The 15,686-nt window shown below is 42.9% G+C and overlaps 1 protein-coding gene across 1 annotated transcript in view; it reads left to right on the plus strand.

The window, feature by feature from the left end:
- LOC135516059 (TBC1 domain family member 22B-like) overlaps positions 1 to 15,686 on the plus strand; it is a 186,590-nt gene that overhangs the window by 23,155 nt on the left and 147,749 nt on the right. Inside the window, exon 6 of the mRNA XM_064940060.1 lies at positions 7,017 to 7,087. Within this exon, the coding sequence (XP_064796132.1) occupies positions 7,017 to 7,087 (71 nt within the window). The remainder of the gene's footprint in view (positions 1 to 7,016; positions 7,088 to 15,686) is intronic.

The raw sequence follows: 15,686 nt of genomic DNA on the forward strand, positions 1-15,686 counted from the left end.
GACGGAAGCCACTCCATAGTTAGAAGCACATGACAGCCCGCTTGGAGTTTGCCAAAAGGAACCTTGGCTTGAATGCCAAGCGTAAGTTCTGGGGGAAACGTTGCACCATCCCTACGGTGAAGCATGGTGGTGGCAGCATCATGCTGTGTGGATGTTTTTCAGCTGTGGGGACTGGGAGTCTAGTCAGGTTAGAGGAAGAGATGAACAAAGAAAAGTACAGAGATCCATGATGCCAACCTGCTCTAGAACGCTCAGGACCTCAGACTGAGGAGAAGGTTCACCTTCCAACAGGACAACAACCCTAAGCACACAGACAAGACAACGCAGGAGTGGCTTCGGGACAAGTCTCTGAGTGTCCTTGAGTGACCCAGCCAGAGCCTGGACTTGAACCCAATAGAATATCTCTGGAGAGACCTGAAAATAGCTGGTGTGCCAAGCTTGTAGCGTCATACCTAAGAAGACTCGAGGCTGTAATCGCTGTCAAAAGTGCTTCTACAAAGTACTGAGTAAAGGGTCTGAGTACTTACGTAAATGTGATTTTTAAGTGTTTTATTTTGAATAAATAAGCAAAAATGTCTAAAATTCTGTTTTTGCTTTGTCATTATGGGGTATTGTGTGTAGATTGATGAGGGGAATAAAAAAAATCAATTTTAGAATAAAGCTGTAACGTGACAAAATGTGGAAAAAGTGAAAAAGTATGATTCACTAGATTACAGTGTGGTTCAATGGCAGCCATGCATAACTTGGTCTTCCCATAATAGAACAAAGACTGACTGTGAACTCCCCATGAGCCAAATCACAACCAATATAGAGATCTGGTGGCTTCCTCATAATCCCTGTATCAAAACTGACACTAAAACTTTTTATTTTACTCAACCTCATTAAAAAGCTGGCATCACGCACACTTTAGAGACTAGGGAGAAGTTCAAAGAAGTTTTTTAAAAGTGTCATCTGAAATTAGAATATTGTACGTTGTTAACATCATGAGAAAAGTAGGATCGTTTAAAAGATGTAGGGGAATTTATAATGCAATCAGTTTAAGAAGCCGACCACCTCTCTCTGCAGTGACTTTGAGAGGCCGGGCTAGGGGGGAGTTGACAGGGTCCTTACTGTACCATTCACTCCCCAGTCATCTGCACTATATCTCACCATGTCTACGTCCCAAATGGAACCCTATACCCTAAATAGGCCTAGTGTGCTATATATGCTTGGGTCAAAAGTAGTGCACTTTATAGAGCGTAGGGTACCATTTGGGATGTAGAGTACATTCCATCGTCCAGAATCCAGGTGGTAATACGGAGGAGTATCTTTTTACAAGACTCCTATTAGTTCACGAGCCTGTCGTCACCAGCTGCTTGTCTCTTCGTCCTTTACCTGAGTTAACAGCACTGTACTCTGCCTCTCACACAGACAGACATAGTGCTTAAGGTTTAGAGCATCAGCTAAAACTTTTACAGCGCCGCATAAATGCGTCAGGCCGGATGACATCCCTGTTAGCCATGATAGTGATGATGTGGAGGCCCTAGTTTATCTGCTGGGGATGTTGTCTTGGGCCCCTGCGTTTGAAGAAAAGGGGATCTGCCTGCCACTGAGATTGTAGCCTCTCCAACTTTCGTTTTACAGGCCTACACAGGCCTAAATCTGAGTGTATCGGGGTGTTGCTGGGGATGATTCTTTATTGGGTTGTTGTCGGCCGTGATAGAAATAGGCCTACGGGATCTGCTGTCACTGTCTGATATTATAGCGTATCACTTTATTAAGTAAGTGTTTGTTTTGTGTTGTTGACATGCTTTTATTCAAGAGAGGGCAAAGTTTTGGTATTTGTTGAAAATAGGGGGCTGTAGTGGATTTGTGGCAACAGGGGAGTCAGTCAGAAGAAGTTGAGTGAGGTGTTTGCTTATTGATGGGTGTTTTTCTACGCTTTTTGGTTGTGTGTGAGTCTGTGAATGTGAGCTGTGTGTGAGGACCTCTTGGCTGTCTGTCCGCCCCATTGCCCCCTCTCCGTCTGAGTAGTGTTTGAATCGTGCATGGCACCGAGCTGTCAGCACACAGACTGACAGCTCTCATCTTTCCTGATAAATGGCCTGTCTTGCCTTTTCTATATAATTTATTATATTCCTCTTTTTCACGCACACACACATGATTTGGACTCAAATCCAAGCACTTGACTCTCCAGCTGGAGATTGAAACAACACAACCTGTGTTGGGATTGACATATTTTTGAGGTATTTAGCATCCATTAATTTAACTTCACCCATAGGGATGCAGTTGTTACAGTGCTTAAACGGGAGGTACACAATGTTACAAAGTACCGGCGTGGCCACAAGTGAAACTGTACTGTAGCCAAGACCTGTCCGGTGTGAGCTCATAAATAAACCATTAACTCTAGTCTAAGGACTGGGATAGGATAGGAAGTGCTCTCAGGGAGAGAGGGAGTCTATGACATAACATAGTGTTTCCCCTAGGATTTTTCAGCAGCGGTGGAAATGTTAGTGGGGGGGGGGTTGTTGTTTTAAAACTCATTTCATTCTGCAATTCTATACCCCCCCCCCCTTTTTTTTTGTTGTTGTTTGTGTAGTTTTAAAGATACTTTCCAACCAATTTTACACATTTTTGCATGGGGCAGAGTATTGCTGTTTTTAAAGGTTATTTCCTGCAATTCAATTCTACACATTTTCCATGTCTTAACTATCTGTGTTTGTGATTCCAGGGGTCGAAGCCTGACTGAGTCACCCCCCCTCTCTTTAGAAGAAATAGGCCTACATTATATTCTATTTGTCATTTGTAGTCTGTGCTGGCATTTTCATTTGACTTGGCCTGTATCACCCTGTCCAGGATACGCCTTTCCTCTGTTTCTCCTAGATTAGCCTCATAGCTCAGACACAATCACAATGTTGACTGATGTGCTTCACACTGTGCTTTCCCCTCATAATCTCACACAGGGCTCTGAGACTTCTGATTTGATTTAGTTCTGGGTCCACGTCCCCAGGGACCTTGTTCCACGTCCCCAGGGACCTTGGTCCACGTCCCCAGGGACCTTGGTCCACGTCCCCAGGGACCTTGTTCATCTAGTTCTTCAGGCTTTGCTATTTTATTCTAATGAACATGTGATACATTCTTGAAAAAGCCGTGTTTTCTGAGAAACAAGACAGCTCCGGCCAGTAATGAAACAGCATTTGCAATTTTAAGACCTGGCTCTAGGAAACTGAGCACGGTCGTGTTGTTTCCTTCCCCGTGTAGCAGGAGCTCCGGATGGAATTTCCTCATCAGTTATCTGACTGAGTCAGCTAGGGAGAGGATGTTAAAGGGACATGCAGACTGCATCTTAAATAACATTCTATAACCTTTTATAATGCACTCATTTTCAACTGTTAGTGCACTTCTTTCAATCAGAGGGGACCCATGTAGTGTAGTTCTTTTGACCTAATCCCTATGCGTGAACAGAATGTAATTTGAGATTTTCCCAGTTTCGATTTTTCCAGCTGCGGCCACCTTTGTCAGTTTCGAGTAGTGTTTTAAAATGCAGCGAGCACAGAGGGTGTGTCATGTTCGGTGATATTCCTCCTGTGATGTATGGCTGCAGCAGGCAGATGCTCTCACACTGCTGGCCAGCTGGTGCCAGGTAAATGTCTGGCCTCCAGCCCTCCCAAACACTGAAGCCTTGCACGTATGGCCATGAGAGCGGTTGTCTTTGGAGGTCATCGACGCCGAGGAGAGAAAGTGTATAAGGCTGTGTACGACTCTCTCTCCCCACCGTGAGGTTAATGTCAGTTACGATTGCACACTTCCGGAGGAAGGCGAGATTATTGGGATGCGACCATAGTGTTCTGTGGGCTGTGATACACTATAGAATCTATGTATGTCTGTCGAGACCCTGGAGATACAGAGAGGAAATATGGATCAATTGCTATGTCCTATAGGCAAGCCTTTATCCTATTTATCCAGTTTTCTCTTCAATTTAGTGGTATTCACTTGGTAGTTAGTCTTGTCTCATCGCTGCAACTCCTTTATGGACTCGGGAGAGGCGAAGGTCGAGAGCTGTGCGTCCTCTGAAACACAACCCAACCAAGCTACAATGCCCACTTAACCCGGAAGCCAGCCACACCAATGTGTCGGAGGAAACACCGTACGCCTAGCGTGTCAGCATGCACTGCACAATGCCCGCCACAGGAGTCGCTAGTGCGCGATGGGACAAGGACATCCCTGCCGGCCAAACCCTCCCCTGACCGAGACGCCGCTGGGCCAATTGTGCACCGTCCCATGGGTCTCCCGGTCAGCTGCGACAGAGCCTGGACTCGAACCCATAATCTCTAGTGGCACAGCGATGCAGTGCCTTAGATCTCTGCGCCACTCAGGAGTCCCTGAAAATGGTTTTGAATCTCAATGGGAATGAAAATAATAAATAAAAGGATAAATAAATGAAACAACTAACATGCTCAGAATGTTGTTTAGCCTAAGTGGCGATGGTATACAAAGCATTAGTGATAGGCTATACAACATATTAGTAATTGTATAAGTGGATGCTTGATTTAGCCAATGGACTAATCAAGGCCTTTCCTGTTTAGAACATGCCAACATTTCCCATTGCAATATCTGTCAGTAACACAATACTCTATTGCGTTTGTTTTAGAACTGCCGGGTAAGGTAATTTGGAACTTATCAATATGTCTGCTGTGTTGTACCAATTTCATGCCAGCGTTCTGAACAAGAGTCGAGGTTAGGCCTAAGTCGGAGATGCTTCTGTTTTTACATGGAGGGAGGTAGAGTGGGAGGGAGGGATGGATGGATGGGGAGGTGGTGTGGGGTAGGGGAAGAGGAAGCGGTGTTTTGCCTGCCGGTGTCATCTCATTTACACTCAAATCAGTTTCCCCCGTTCTCCTAACACGAGTGAAACAATGCACAATATGCAATTACACTGAAGAGATTCTTGTTGAATTTGGATTGGAATAGGCAAGCGGAATGTTAATGATACAGTCCTAAACTTTAGTTCGGCTGAAGCGAGGCTCGATGCATGGCCATTTGTGAATTGTGGCTGAATGACACCAGTGAAGGTCTTGTGTGCGTCCCAAATGGCATCCTAGTATTCCATTTTATAGTGCACTACTTTTTACCATGGCCAATAGGGCTCTGGCTAAAAGTAGGGTACTGTATAGGGCAGGGTTCGGCAACAGTTGGCCCGCGAGCAAAACCGTATTTAGATTTTATTTAGCTTTACCGTCCTGCCAGTAATTCAGCCCAAAATTAGTTTAGTTTAGGAAATCAAGTATTCAAGTATTTCCACGAATACAAAAAGAGTTATCGTGTGTCAATATAAGCAAGCTATGAAATTATTATTTTAAAATAAAATCTATTTTTAGGTTTAGTTGTGTTTGTAAATTATTTTAATTATGTTCCATCCACTCCAACAAAAATCTTCTCACAGCTGAATCTAGTTGCAAACTATAGCACTACTGAGAATTCACTGCAATTCAATAGGATCTCTCTCTCTGTCTCTCTGTCTCTCTCTCTCTCTGTCTCTCTCTGTCTCTCTCTCTCTCTCTCTCTCTCTCTCTCTCTCTCTCTCTCTCTCTCTCTCTCTCTCTCTCTCTCTCTCTCTCTCTCTCTCTCTCTCTCTCTCTCATATACATACATATACAAGGGCTCTCTGAGTTGAGAGATGGTTCAATGTCATATCTCAATCTAAAGGTTCCTATAGTTTAGTACACAGACTAATGCAAACAATTGTAATTCTGTACCTCATGTGCATTCACTGCTATATGCATGTATGTTCAAGGACTCTCATCAAGTGAAGAGAAATTGTTCATGGTCATGTTTCTGTAGAGTAGTGCACAAACCATAGAACTATAAAGTTATGTACAAAGCAAAACTATTCAGCTTGCAAGTCCCCAATCAATGTCATACTTTTATTTTGTGATAGGAACGCTATCTAGCTCATTTCTGATTGTACTGTTCTGAATATGTAAATGTTCCTCTGCTATGTACTCAGCCAGTTTCCTCAGTCAGTCTTTTTGTTATGATAATACATCCATATCTACAGTAGTCAATGGGTAGAGTAGCCAGCATAGGTATCCATGTTGTCAACAGGAAATGGAAATAAAGACCTTTCCTCTTCAAATATTGATGTTTTTATGCCCAATTTAGCACTGTCCACTCTCTGAGTTTGAAGTATGCAGTGGATATATTGTGAAAGTATCCAGCGTTAAACCATGGCTGCATCCATCCCAAATGACACCCCATTTCCTATATACAGTAGTACACTGCTTTAGACCAGTGCACTAATGGGCCCTGGTCAAAAGTGCACTACATTGTCGGTGTCCCAATTTGCAACCTATGTGAAGAATCCAGCATAAACAATTTTCTTTGTGGTTTTATAGACCCAGAGGGAGCTCATCTTTCCCAATTTAAAAGTCCAATTTGCACCTCTCTGTGAGATTTATTCACATTAACGCTCATGGGCCCCAGACCACGGCCTCCTGACAATGTGGTGGGAAACCTCTTTAAACCCATCAAATTCTGATGTTATGGAAGTCAGAGACAGTGAGCAGAAGCTTTGGGTTTGGAATTCATTTCCTGGCACCCCGATGCCTGTATGTGTTGGATATCAGGGAATGTGGGAAAAATATACAGCAATTCAGAAATCTGCATGCTGTTGTCTTTCAAGGAAATATGTTTTCCTCTAGATCGACCATATGTTTAGGGTTCATTTTCTGGCATCATGATCTCTGTAGGTGTTGGGAATTCTGAATATTTGGGGGAAATAGGCTGTACAGTAAATATGCATGTTGCTGTCTTTCCAGGAAATATGTTTCCCCTCGAAGCAAACATTATAAATGCATTAGGCTGATGCTGTAGGCTTACCTGTATCCTAAGGCTTAGTCGTGGAATATGGAATTGTTGACATTTGTGTTTATTTAATTATTCTCTTTTCTTTTGCTTTCTTCAGGCAAAGAATCTCAGTGGTCTTGTATATTCTTTGAAAGTGTCATAATGTAATTCTCTGTCTGTTCCCCTTTCAGAGGAATTACGAAAGTTGAGCTGGTCTGGAATTCCTCGCCAGGTTCGTCCAATCACGTGGAAGCTCCTATCGGTAAGTAAGGGTGTTTTCACACACAGTCCTCTTTTAAAAGAATGTTCTCAGTCGTCTTCAAATGTACATGTTAATAGTATCTTCTGATTACAATTATTATGTCTCATATTTTAACTAAACGCAATCTATTAGCTTCCAAAATGTAAGTAGGTACAGTGCCTTTGCGAAAGTATTCGGCCCCCTTGAACTTTGCGACCTTTTGCCACATTTCAGGCTTCAAACATAAAGATATAAAACTGTATTTTTTTGTGAGGAATCAACAACTAGTGGGACACAATCATGAAGTGGAACGACATTTATTGGATATTTCAAACTTTTTTAACAAATCAAAAACTGAAAAATTGGGCGTGCAAAATTATTCAGCCCCCTTAAGTTAATACTTTGTAGCGCCACCTTTTGCTGCGATTACAGCTGTAAGTCGCTTGGGGTATGTCTCTATCAGTTTTGCATATTGAGAGACTGAAATTTTTTCCCATTCCTCCTTGCAAAACAGCTCGAGCTCAGTGAGGTTGGATGGAGAGCATTTGTGAACAGCAGTTTTCAGTTCCTTCCACAGATTCTCGATTGTATTCAGGTCTGGACTTTGACTTGGCCATTCTAACACCTGGATATGTTTATTTTTGAACCATTCCATTGTAGATTTTGCTTTATGTTTTGGATCATTGTCTTGTTGGAAGACAAATCTCCGTCCCAGTCTCAGGTCTTTTGCAGACTCCATCAGATTTTCTTCCAGAATGGTCCTGTATTTGGCTCCATCCATCTTCCCATCAATTTTAACCATCTTCCCTGTCCCTGCTGAAGAAAAGCTGCCACCACCATGTTTGACAGTGGGGATGGTATGGTCAGGGTGAAGAGCTGTGTTGCTTTTATGCCAAACATAACGTTTTGCATTGTTGCCAAAAAGTTCAATTTTGGTTTCATCTGACCAGAGCACCTTCTTCCACATGTTTGGTGTGTCTCCCAGGTGGCTTGTGGCAAACTTTAAACAACACATTTTATGGATATCTTTAAGAAATGGCTTTCTTCTTGCCACTCTTCCATAAAGGCCAGATTTGTGCAATATACGACTGATTGTTGTCCTATGGACAGAGTCTCCCACCTCAGCTGTATATCTCTGCAGTTCATCCAGAGTGATCATGGGCCTCTTGGCTGCATCTCTGATCAGTCTTCTCCTTGTATGAGCTGAAAGTTTAGAGGGACGGCCAGGTCTTGGTAGATTTGCAGTGGTCTGATACTCCTTCCATTTCAATATTATCGCTTGCACAGTGCTCCTTGGGATGTTTAAAGCTTGGGAAATCTTTTTGTATCCAAATCTGGCTTTAAACTTCTTCACAACAGTATCTCGGACCTGCCTGGTGTGTTCCTTGTTCTTCATGATGCTCTCTGCGCTTTTAACGGACCTCTGAGACTATCACAGTGCAGGTGCATTTATACGGAGACTTGATTACACACAGGTGGATTGTATTTATCATCATTAGTCATTTAGGTCAACATTGGATCATTCAGAGATCCTCACTGAACTTCTGGAGAGAGTTTGCTGCACTGAAAGTAAAGGGGCTGAATAATTTTGCACGCCCAATTTTTCAGTTTTTGATTTGTTAAAAAAGTTTGAAATATCCTATAAATGTCGTTCCACTTCATGATTGTGTCCCACTTGTTGTTGATTCTTCACAAAAAAATACAGTTTTATATCTTTATGTTTGAAGCCTGAAATGTGGCAAAAGGTCGCAAAGTTCAAGGGGGCCGAATACTTTCACAAGGCACTGTATATCTAGCTGCCCGATAGCACATTCTGATTAAATGGCTTGTTCAGCACTTTGTAAAAACCCAGAGTGCATTGAGTGAATGTTGGAAAATGATCTTGGTTCCTTAACATAACAATGTGAATGCAAAGAGGACTCGGTCCACAAAATAGGTGTATTGAACTGGCAAAAGAGTTGAGTCCTCATTCAAAGTTTTTACCTCAGAGTTCACATTAAAGAGGACTATATGTGACCCCTCCCTGTCTCAGTCCAATTTAATGATCTTTCCCTTGTGGCTATGACCACATCACAGCCATGATACAATTGTCATAACACATGCTGTCTCATGTATTATTGCTTAGTTACTACAGATGGTTTGGAATTCCCATTGTTAGAGCCTATCCTGCCCATGATATACAAGGCAACATGCACATGGCCACATTCATAAAAAGTGCCATTGTTTACGTTGTTACCTAGCAACGCACTACTACTTTTACAGATCCACTTTCTCATCTGCCTAGCCGTGCAACTTAGAAACTTTATCTCCACTGTAAAAAGCATCTAGACATTTGCAACACTGAAATTCGATCTTCACTGTGCTATAATAATGAACCTGTTGGGAGTCTGGACGAGATGCAGACAGACACCTTTTCTTAGCCAGTCGAAATCCTGGAATCTGCATAGTTTTTATGGATATATACAAAGAAATGTCAATAAAATAACTATTGAAATGAAATGCAGCTACTTTGCTATCTTTCCAGCTTCAGTCTAAAGTGATTGTGTTAGCTGTGTAGTTGGCCAGCTAGCAATGGGGGGGAGGAGCCTCCATATCAACCCTTTTTTTGCCATAGCAACCTGCAAAGTTCTGGAATGTCAACCAGCTCTCGGGTGACTTTGCTTTACATGGCAGTCAGTATGAATAGAGCTAATGACCAGAGAATGCTTAAAATTGCACTTGGACAACTAGCGTTAGTGAATATAGCATCACATTTTGTTGAACAATTTATGGTTTGGGAAAGAATCTTGCTTTTTAATGCTAGTAACCTGTTGTATAAAAGCAATTCTACACTTGAGTCCATGTGTTATGACATTTTTACCATGGCTCTGGTGGCCGTTGTGGCCTCGTATTATTGCTTAATTACATAATGCTGTAATTGAAAATGTAACACCCAATGTAGGCTACTGCCCCTTTAAGAGCCTGCATTGATTTTGTACCATATGCTGTAATTGTCACCAAATATGTTCTCTTCTCACACTATTCAAACCTCACAATCAAATAAACAGCTTATGAAGCTCTATAGATCACATATTACAAAATAATTATCTGCACATTGTGTCACGACAAAACTCCACACACATTTTGGAATTTCTGTGCATTCATGACAATCACTAATCAATTTTCAAAAACGGCACACGTTTCTTCTGTGAATCTGTACATCATCGTCTCTCTTTTGTGGCACCAATGTGAGGGGTTATGGCAGGGGAAACGGTGTTGCAGTAGCCGAGTCGAGAATAATGACGAGAGAACGTGTGGAGCTTTGTGTTCACATTCAGAGGCTCTTTTGAGTTCCTTTGGAGTGTTCACAAATTGTCTGAAAGGGACCATTCATTTTGTTAACAAAAATTGTCTGAAAGGCACCATGTGTGAAAACACCCTAAAACCATCTTGTCAGTTTTCTCCCAGGCGCTCTCTCTGGCCCTCGCTCGCTCTCTCTGGCCCTCGCTCGCTCTCTCTGGCGCACGCTCTCTCTTGCTCTCTCACGCGCTGTCTCGGCTCTCTCTTGCTCTCGCGCGCTGTCTCGCTCTCTCTTGCTCTCTCACTCTCTGGCGCACCCTCTCACTCTCTCTGGCGCACCTCGCGCACCCTCTCACTCTTGCTCTCTCACGCGTCTGTCTCACGCTCTCTCTTGCTCTCTCACGCGCTGTCTCGCTCTCTCTTGCTCTCTCACGCGCTGTCTCGCTCTCTCTTGCTCTCTCACGCGCTGTCTCGCTCTCTCTTGCTCTCTCACGCGCTGTCTCGCTCTCTCTTGCTCTCTCACGCGCGGTCTCGCTCTCTCTTGCTCTCTCACGCGCTGTCTCGCTCTCTCTTGCTCTCTCACGCGCTGTCTCGCTCTCTGTCTTTCTGTCTCGCGTGCTCTCTTCTATGTCTCTCTTTTGTCTCTCTCGCGTGCTCTCTTCTGTCTCTCTCGCGTGCTCTCTTCTGTCTCTCTCGCGTGCTCTCTTCTGTCTCTCTTGCTTGCTCTCTACTCTCTCTCTTGTGTGTGCTCTCTCTTTGTCTGTCTCTCTTTCTCTTTCCCTGTGATTCATGGAGATTAATAACGCTCTTTACCTCCATTTAGAAATTAATTGCCAGGCACAAATAATGTATTCACGATACAGAATGTTTACTCATTAAGCTATTGTTGCAGTTTACAGTGACCCAACTAGTGAGTGACTTCAGTCTGGTGATCACTTCAGGGTGTGGAGCATTACTTTGAGTGGTGTGACTTTCACATTAATTGCTGTGTGTAGTTAATGTCCCACAGACAATAGCTCATTAAATTGCCTAGGGGTACGGCAAAGATTTTTGTTGTCAACACAAATTAGTGTCAGAGGTCCCCAGTTCGGTCTGAGGGGCTGAGATGCAGTGGTGTAAAGTACTTTAGTAAAATTAAAGTACTACATAAGTTGTTTTTTGGGGTGTCTGTACTTTACTATTTTTCACAATTTTTTCTTTTACTTCAACACATTCTTACAGAAAATAATGTACTTTTTACTCCATACATTTTCCCTGATACCCAAAAGTACTCATTACATTTCGAATGCTTAGCAGGATAGGACATGGTGTGTATTGGAAACTTTAGGGAAGTAATGGGTTACAGTACATTGCACTCTATCTGTGCTTTGCCTCTAAATGGAATCACCTATTATTTTGCTGGTAATGGTGGCACATCGATACAATATGGCTATCAGATTCAGATTAGTCATCAATAACCCAATCCAATATCAGGTTGTGCTGTTGGCTCTCAACGGCTTGGTTTTCTGGGATATTTGATAGGTTCCCTTAGACCCCCAGCCTTGTCCCACCAAATTTTTAATATAGGCCTATACTGCACGAGAGATGCAAGTGTTTGTGGTTTGAAAAAAAATGGAAAGTGAGGAGACAGAAAGAGATGCCTAATCCCTGCAACATGCCATCCCTATCCTCCCCCGAAGGATCCTGGGATATCTGAACACTCCCCTGACCTTTAAATCCTCTCTGTCAAGATGCGGTCTGCGATAGACAGGAGAGGCTCTGAGAATCTATTCTCCACCCTCTACCGCTATTTCATAAACTTGGAGCCACATAATAAAACTTCACTCTCGGCGCGTCCCCTGTGACCTTCTCTGCTCCCGACCGTGCCGTGGATGTTCAATTTATTCCTTTCCAGAGGCTGGTTAGTGCTAGCTGTATTACCTCCTCTGAAAGAGACAATCAGGCATTCTAGGTTGTTAATACATTTTAATGCTGCATCACCACCCATACTATCCCCCCCCCAGTTGCATTTTATCACCTGACTGCACAAATTATACATAACTGTCTCAATCATTATTAGGAAATGGAGGTAATTATAAGGTAAGAAAACAGTGAATGAGCCCTTTTTATATTCTTGTCATTCTACCTCTCCCTGGGTGATATCTCTATACGCTACAGTTATGTTTAGACTCGTCTCTATCTGTCTGCACCATAAGACACAGAGAGAACTTCAGCTTCCGGCTCTGTGAAAAATAATAAGTGTTTCTGGAATAATGAATAAGAAGCTTTTTAAAGAAGAATCGTCCACTTGGGTTCCAGTGCCTGGAGGGAGTCAATTAAGTGGATTTTCGGTGATAAGAATGGCTAAGCCGCCCGTGGCAATGTGTACACTTTTCTAATGGAGCGGAATTGTTAAATGTTAAGTGCTGGTAAAGTAGCAGCTAACTGGCTTTGTGGTATTGATGTGGCTGCAAGGCCAGATGTGATATATAGCCTAGTGTAGGCCCCATAGTCAGCACAGCATGTTAGCTGTAGCATATAGGCCTATGGATCATTCTATATCAAATCGAGGGCCTTTTTCCAAAGCCATTTTTTTATTAGTTGATTTTCATATGCAATGTCCCATGTAGAAACTCTATATAGAAAATCAAATCTCTGCACTCAAAATAACTCAGTGCCACTAAACCAGAAAAGTAGCAGATATAACCAGCTTAACTCTAGTACAAACATAACTTTATGACCATTGAGATGCATGCCATTTTTGAGTCATTTAGTGTCTTGCTTGGGTGGGCGAGAGGCACCATGCCATTGAGTACTTCTCCCCTCAGGCCAGGACTATGTCCCATTTCAGGCTACAGGAAGCCCTGGTGCCTCAGTGTTTGCCATGTTGAGACTGGCACACTGATGATGGAGGTGCCAATGAAGGACAGGGTAGACAGCAGGTGATAGAAAGGTGCTATCACGGCCCGTGTCTCTGAACGGTCTCTGGTGAGGGACAAACACCTCTGATTTTTATGTAGAAAGACTGAAAAGCTCAGTTCAGGTGGCTTTTTAAAAAGGACTACTCCAAACCGAATGAAAATAAAATTGTACTGGCACCATCTGAAATATAATTTCCACCTCCAGAAATGAGCCTAACATATTGAGAAAATGATTTGGTACAACATGGTCCATTTTATCAGGTATGATATTAGCAATAAGCATTATCATCTGTAGCTCAACTGATGCAGCATAGTGGCTATAAATAAATAAGCTGAAGCATGGGGTTGCCTATTTGCATTTACCCTATTGGGCTAATCATTAGCTAGATCTGAAATGTAATCTTTAACTAGTTCAAATTCATAAATAGGATGCTATGTCGTAATTTTTTTTGTTGCATAAACACAGTGAATTTAACCTAACAGGTAGGCCTACATTAACTTGGTAACCCGCCACCTGGGCTAATATGCCCCCTGCCTGTACTTCTCACAGAAACCATCACCATTTTATCCCCCAACACTTTCCCTGGTTGCCACTCAACTAAAAATGTAAAGAAAATAAATAAAATCACTCCAAATAAACTGATTTTGAGGTGGGGTGGTGTTCCACGCGCTGTGCCACAATTACATGACTGCACAGAAAACACACACACACACACACACACACACACACACACACACACACACACACACACACACACACACACACACACACACAGCCATATCTAGTTCACCTGTCTCACCTTCATCTGCCTATGGCTCGCTCATCTGTCATCCTGACTCAGACCCAGAGCTCGAGCTCCACTCAATCACTCCACATCGATGCACGCTATTGAACCCCCTGTGTGGTGAGGGTTGGTATGTGCGTTTCTGTCTGTGTTCTTGGTATCCTTCTTCTGTGTCTTTCTGCATCTAGTCCTGTGTTTGTGCATCTGTGATTTTGACATAAGAATTAAAACAGCAGGGAATCATCTTTAAACTAGAGCGATGACTCGTCAGGCCTCTGTGGGAGCAGAGGGGGCTGCCGTCACCTCTTGAGGCGCTGTTGTTTTCCTGCAAAATCAATTCTCTTCATCCTGCTGACTTCTCACAACCTACTGCGCACACACACGTACTGTTCAGACTTGAGCAACCCTCCCCAGCACTCTACTAAGTAGATATTTTTTTGGTTTGTCAGTTCCTCGCTAGAAAATAAAGATTTCATTTAATCCCTAAATTGATTCCATAGGCTTCTTTTTTTCTGAGGGAGAGCAGTGGGAGAACAGGTTGTTTGTGTCAGGTGCCAGCCCATGGATTCACAGAGTGATTAGTGGTGAAAGGAATCACCAGCAAGTTAAAGGGATCTTTAGATGTTTCTCGGCTGGCCAGCTGTAATACAGTAGCCTACTGACTGTCAGCACCTCATAGTTTTACTCTCTCCTCTTCCAAAACTTTCACAAGGGCCCGGCTATTGATTCTTCTAATTTTCACAAGTACAGATGTAGTCAAATATATTGGCACCCTTGAATTATTCGGTTCTGTTCTCGAAACCAGTTCCAACCCTTGGCACAGATACCTCCGAACACAACCATAACCCCCCCCCCCCCCAAGCAGCTCCCCCTGCCTGTGTTTCTTACTGTGTAGTTTTAAAGACTGCGGCATGCTGTAGGAGACATTTACAGGCCTATAAAAACCTTGATAAAGTGCAGTGCCTCCCTCGGCTGTGTGTGTGTGTGTTCTCCCTTGTTGACCCTCAGTTCAACCTCCATTAACCTTGGTGGAGGAAACTTTCTCTTCCCTTTATTATGTAAAGTCTGGCAACAGCTAGGGAGATAGCAAGGTGCTCCAGCTCATCTCACAGCCTTATCTATTATTCTCACAACATCCTCTCCAAAAATAACACCTACAAGGCTATGTACAGACACTCACAAAATAAAAAAGAGCACAAATTCACACTTTATAGTTCAAAAAGTACGTTTGATGAAGATTTGCTTGGATTTGACCACTCTCCTCTCCCATCTTCACTAATGGGGTTACACGGTAGGATTAGGGGTCGATTTTTAATTGGACAGGAGGACACCTCATTTTAGGAATGACACTTTCATTTACCTAACTGTGGTTTGTGTGCCTGCCTGGCTGTAGAGAACATCTGCTCACAACTATGACAGTCCTGACTCCAAAGGAAGAGGCAATCCTCCTGAACCTGCTTGGAACTGACAGCTCGCGCTGATCAACATTTTATTACTGTTGACATATATTTTTGTAGGTGAAGAGGAGAAAATTCTAATATTTGATGTGCTCTCTACTGTATCCAGCAAACATACTGCCAGCCCACCTCCAAATTACTATAACCCATGTGTGACTCACTCAAACTGTGTTTGTACTGTATGACGGAGGGGTTTCAA

This window comes from Oncorhynchus masou, chromosome 27, assembly GCF_036934945.1.
Source record: "Oncorhynchus masou masou isolate Uvic2021 chromosome 27, UVic_Omas_1.1, whole genome shotgun sequence".
Classification (NCBI taxonomy): Eukaryota; Metazoa; Chordata; class Actinopteri; order Salmoniformes; family Salmonidae; genus Oncorhynchus; species Oncorhynchus masou.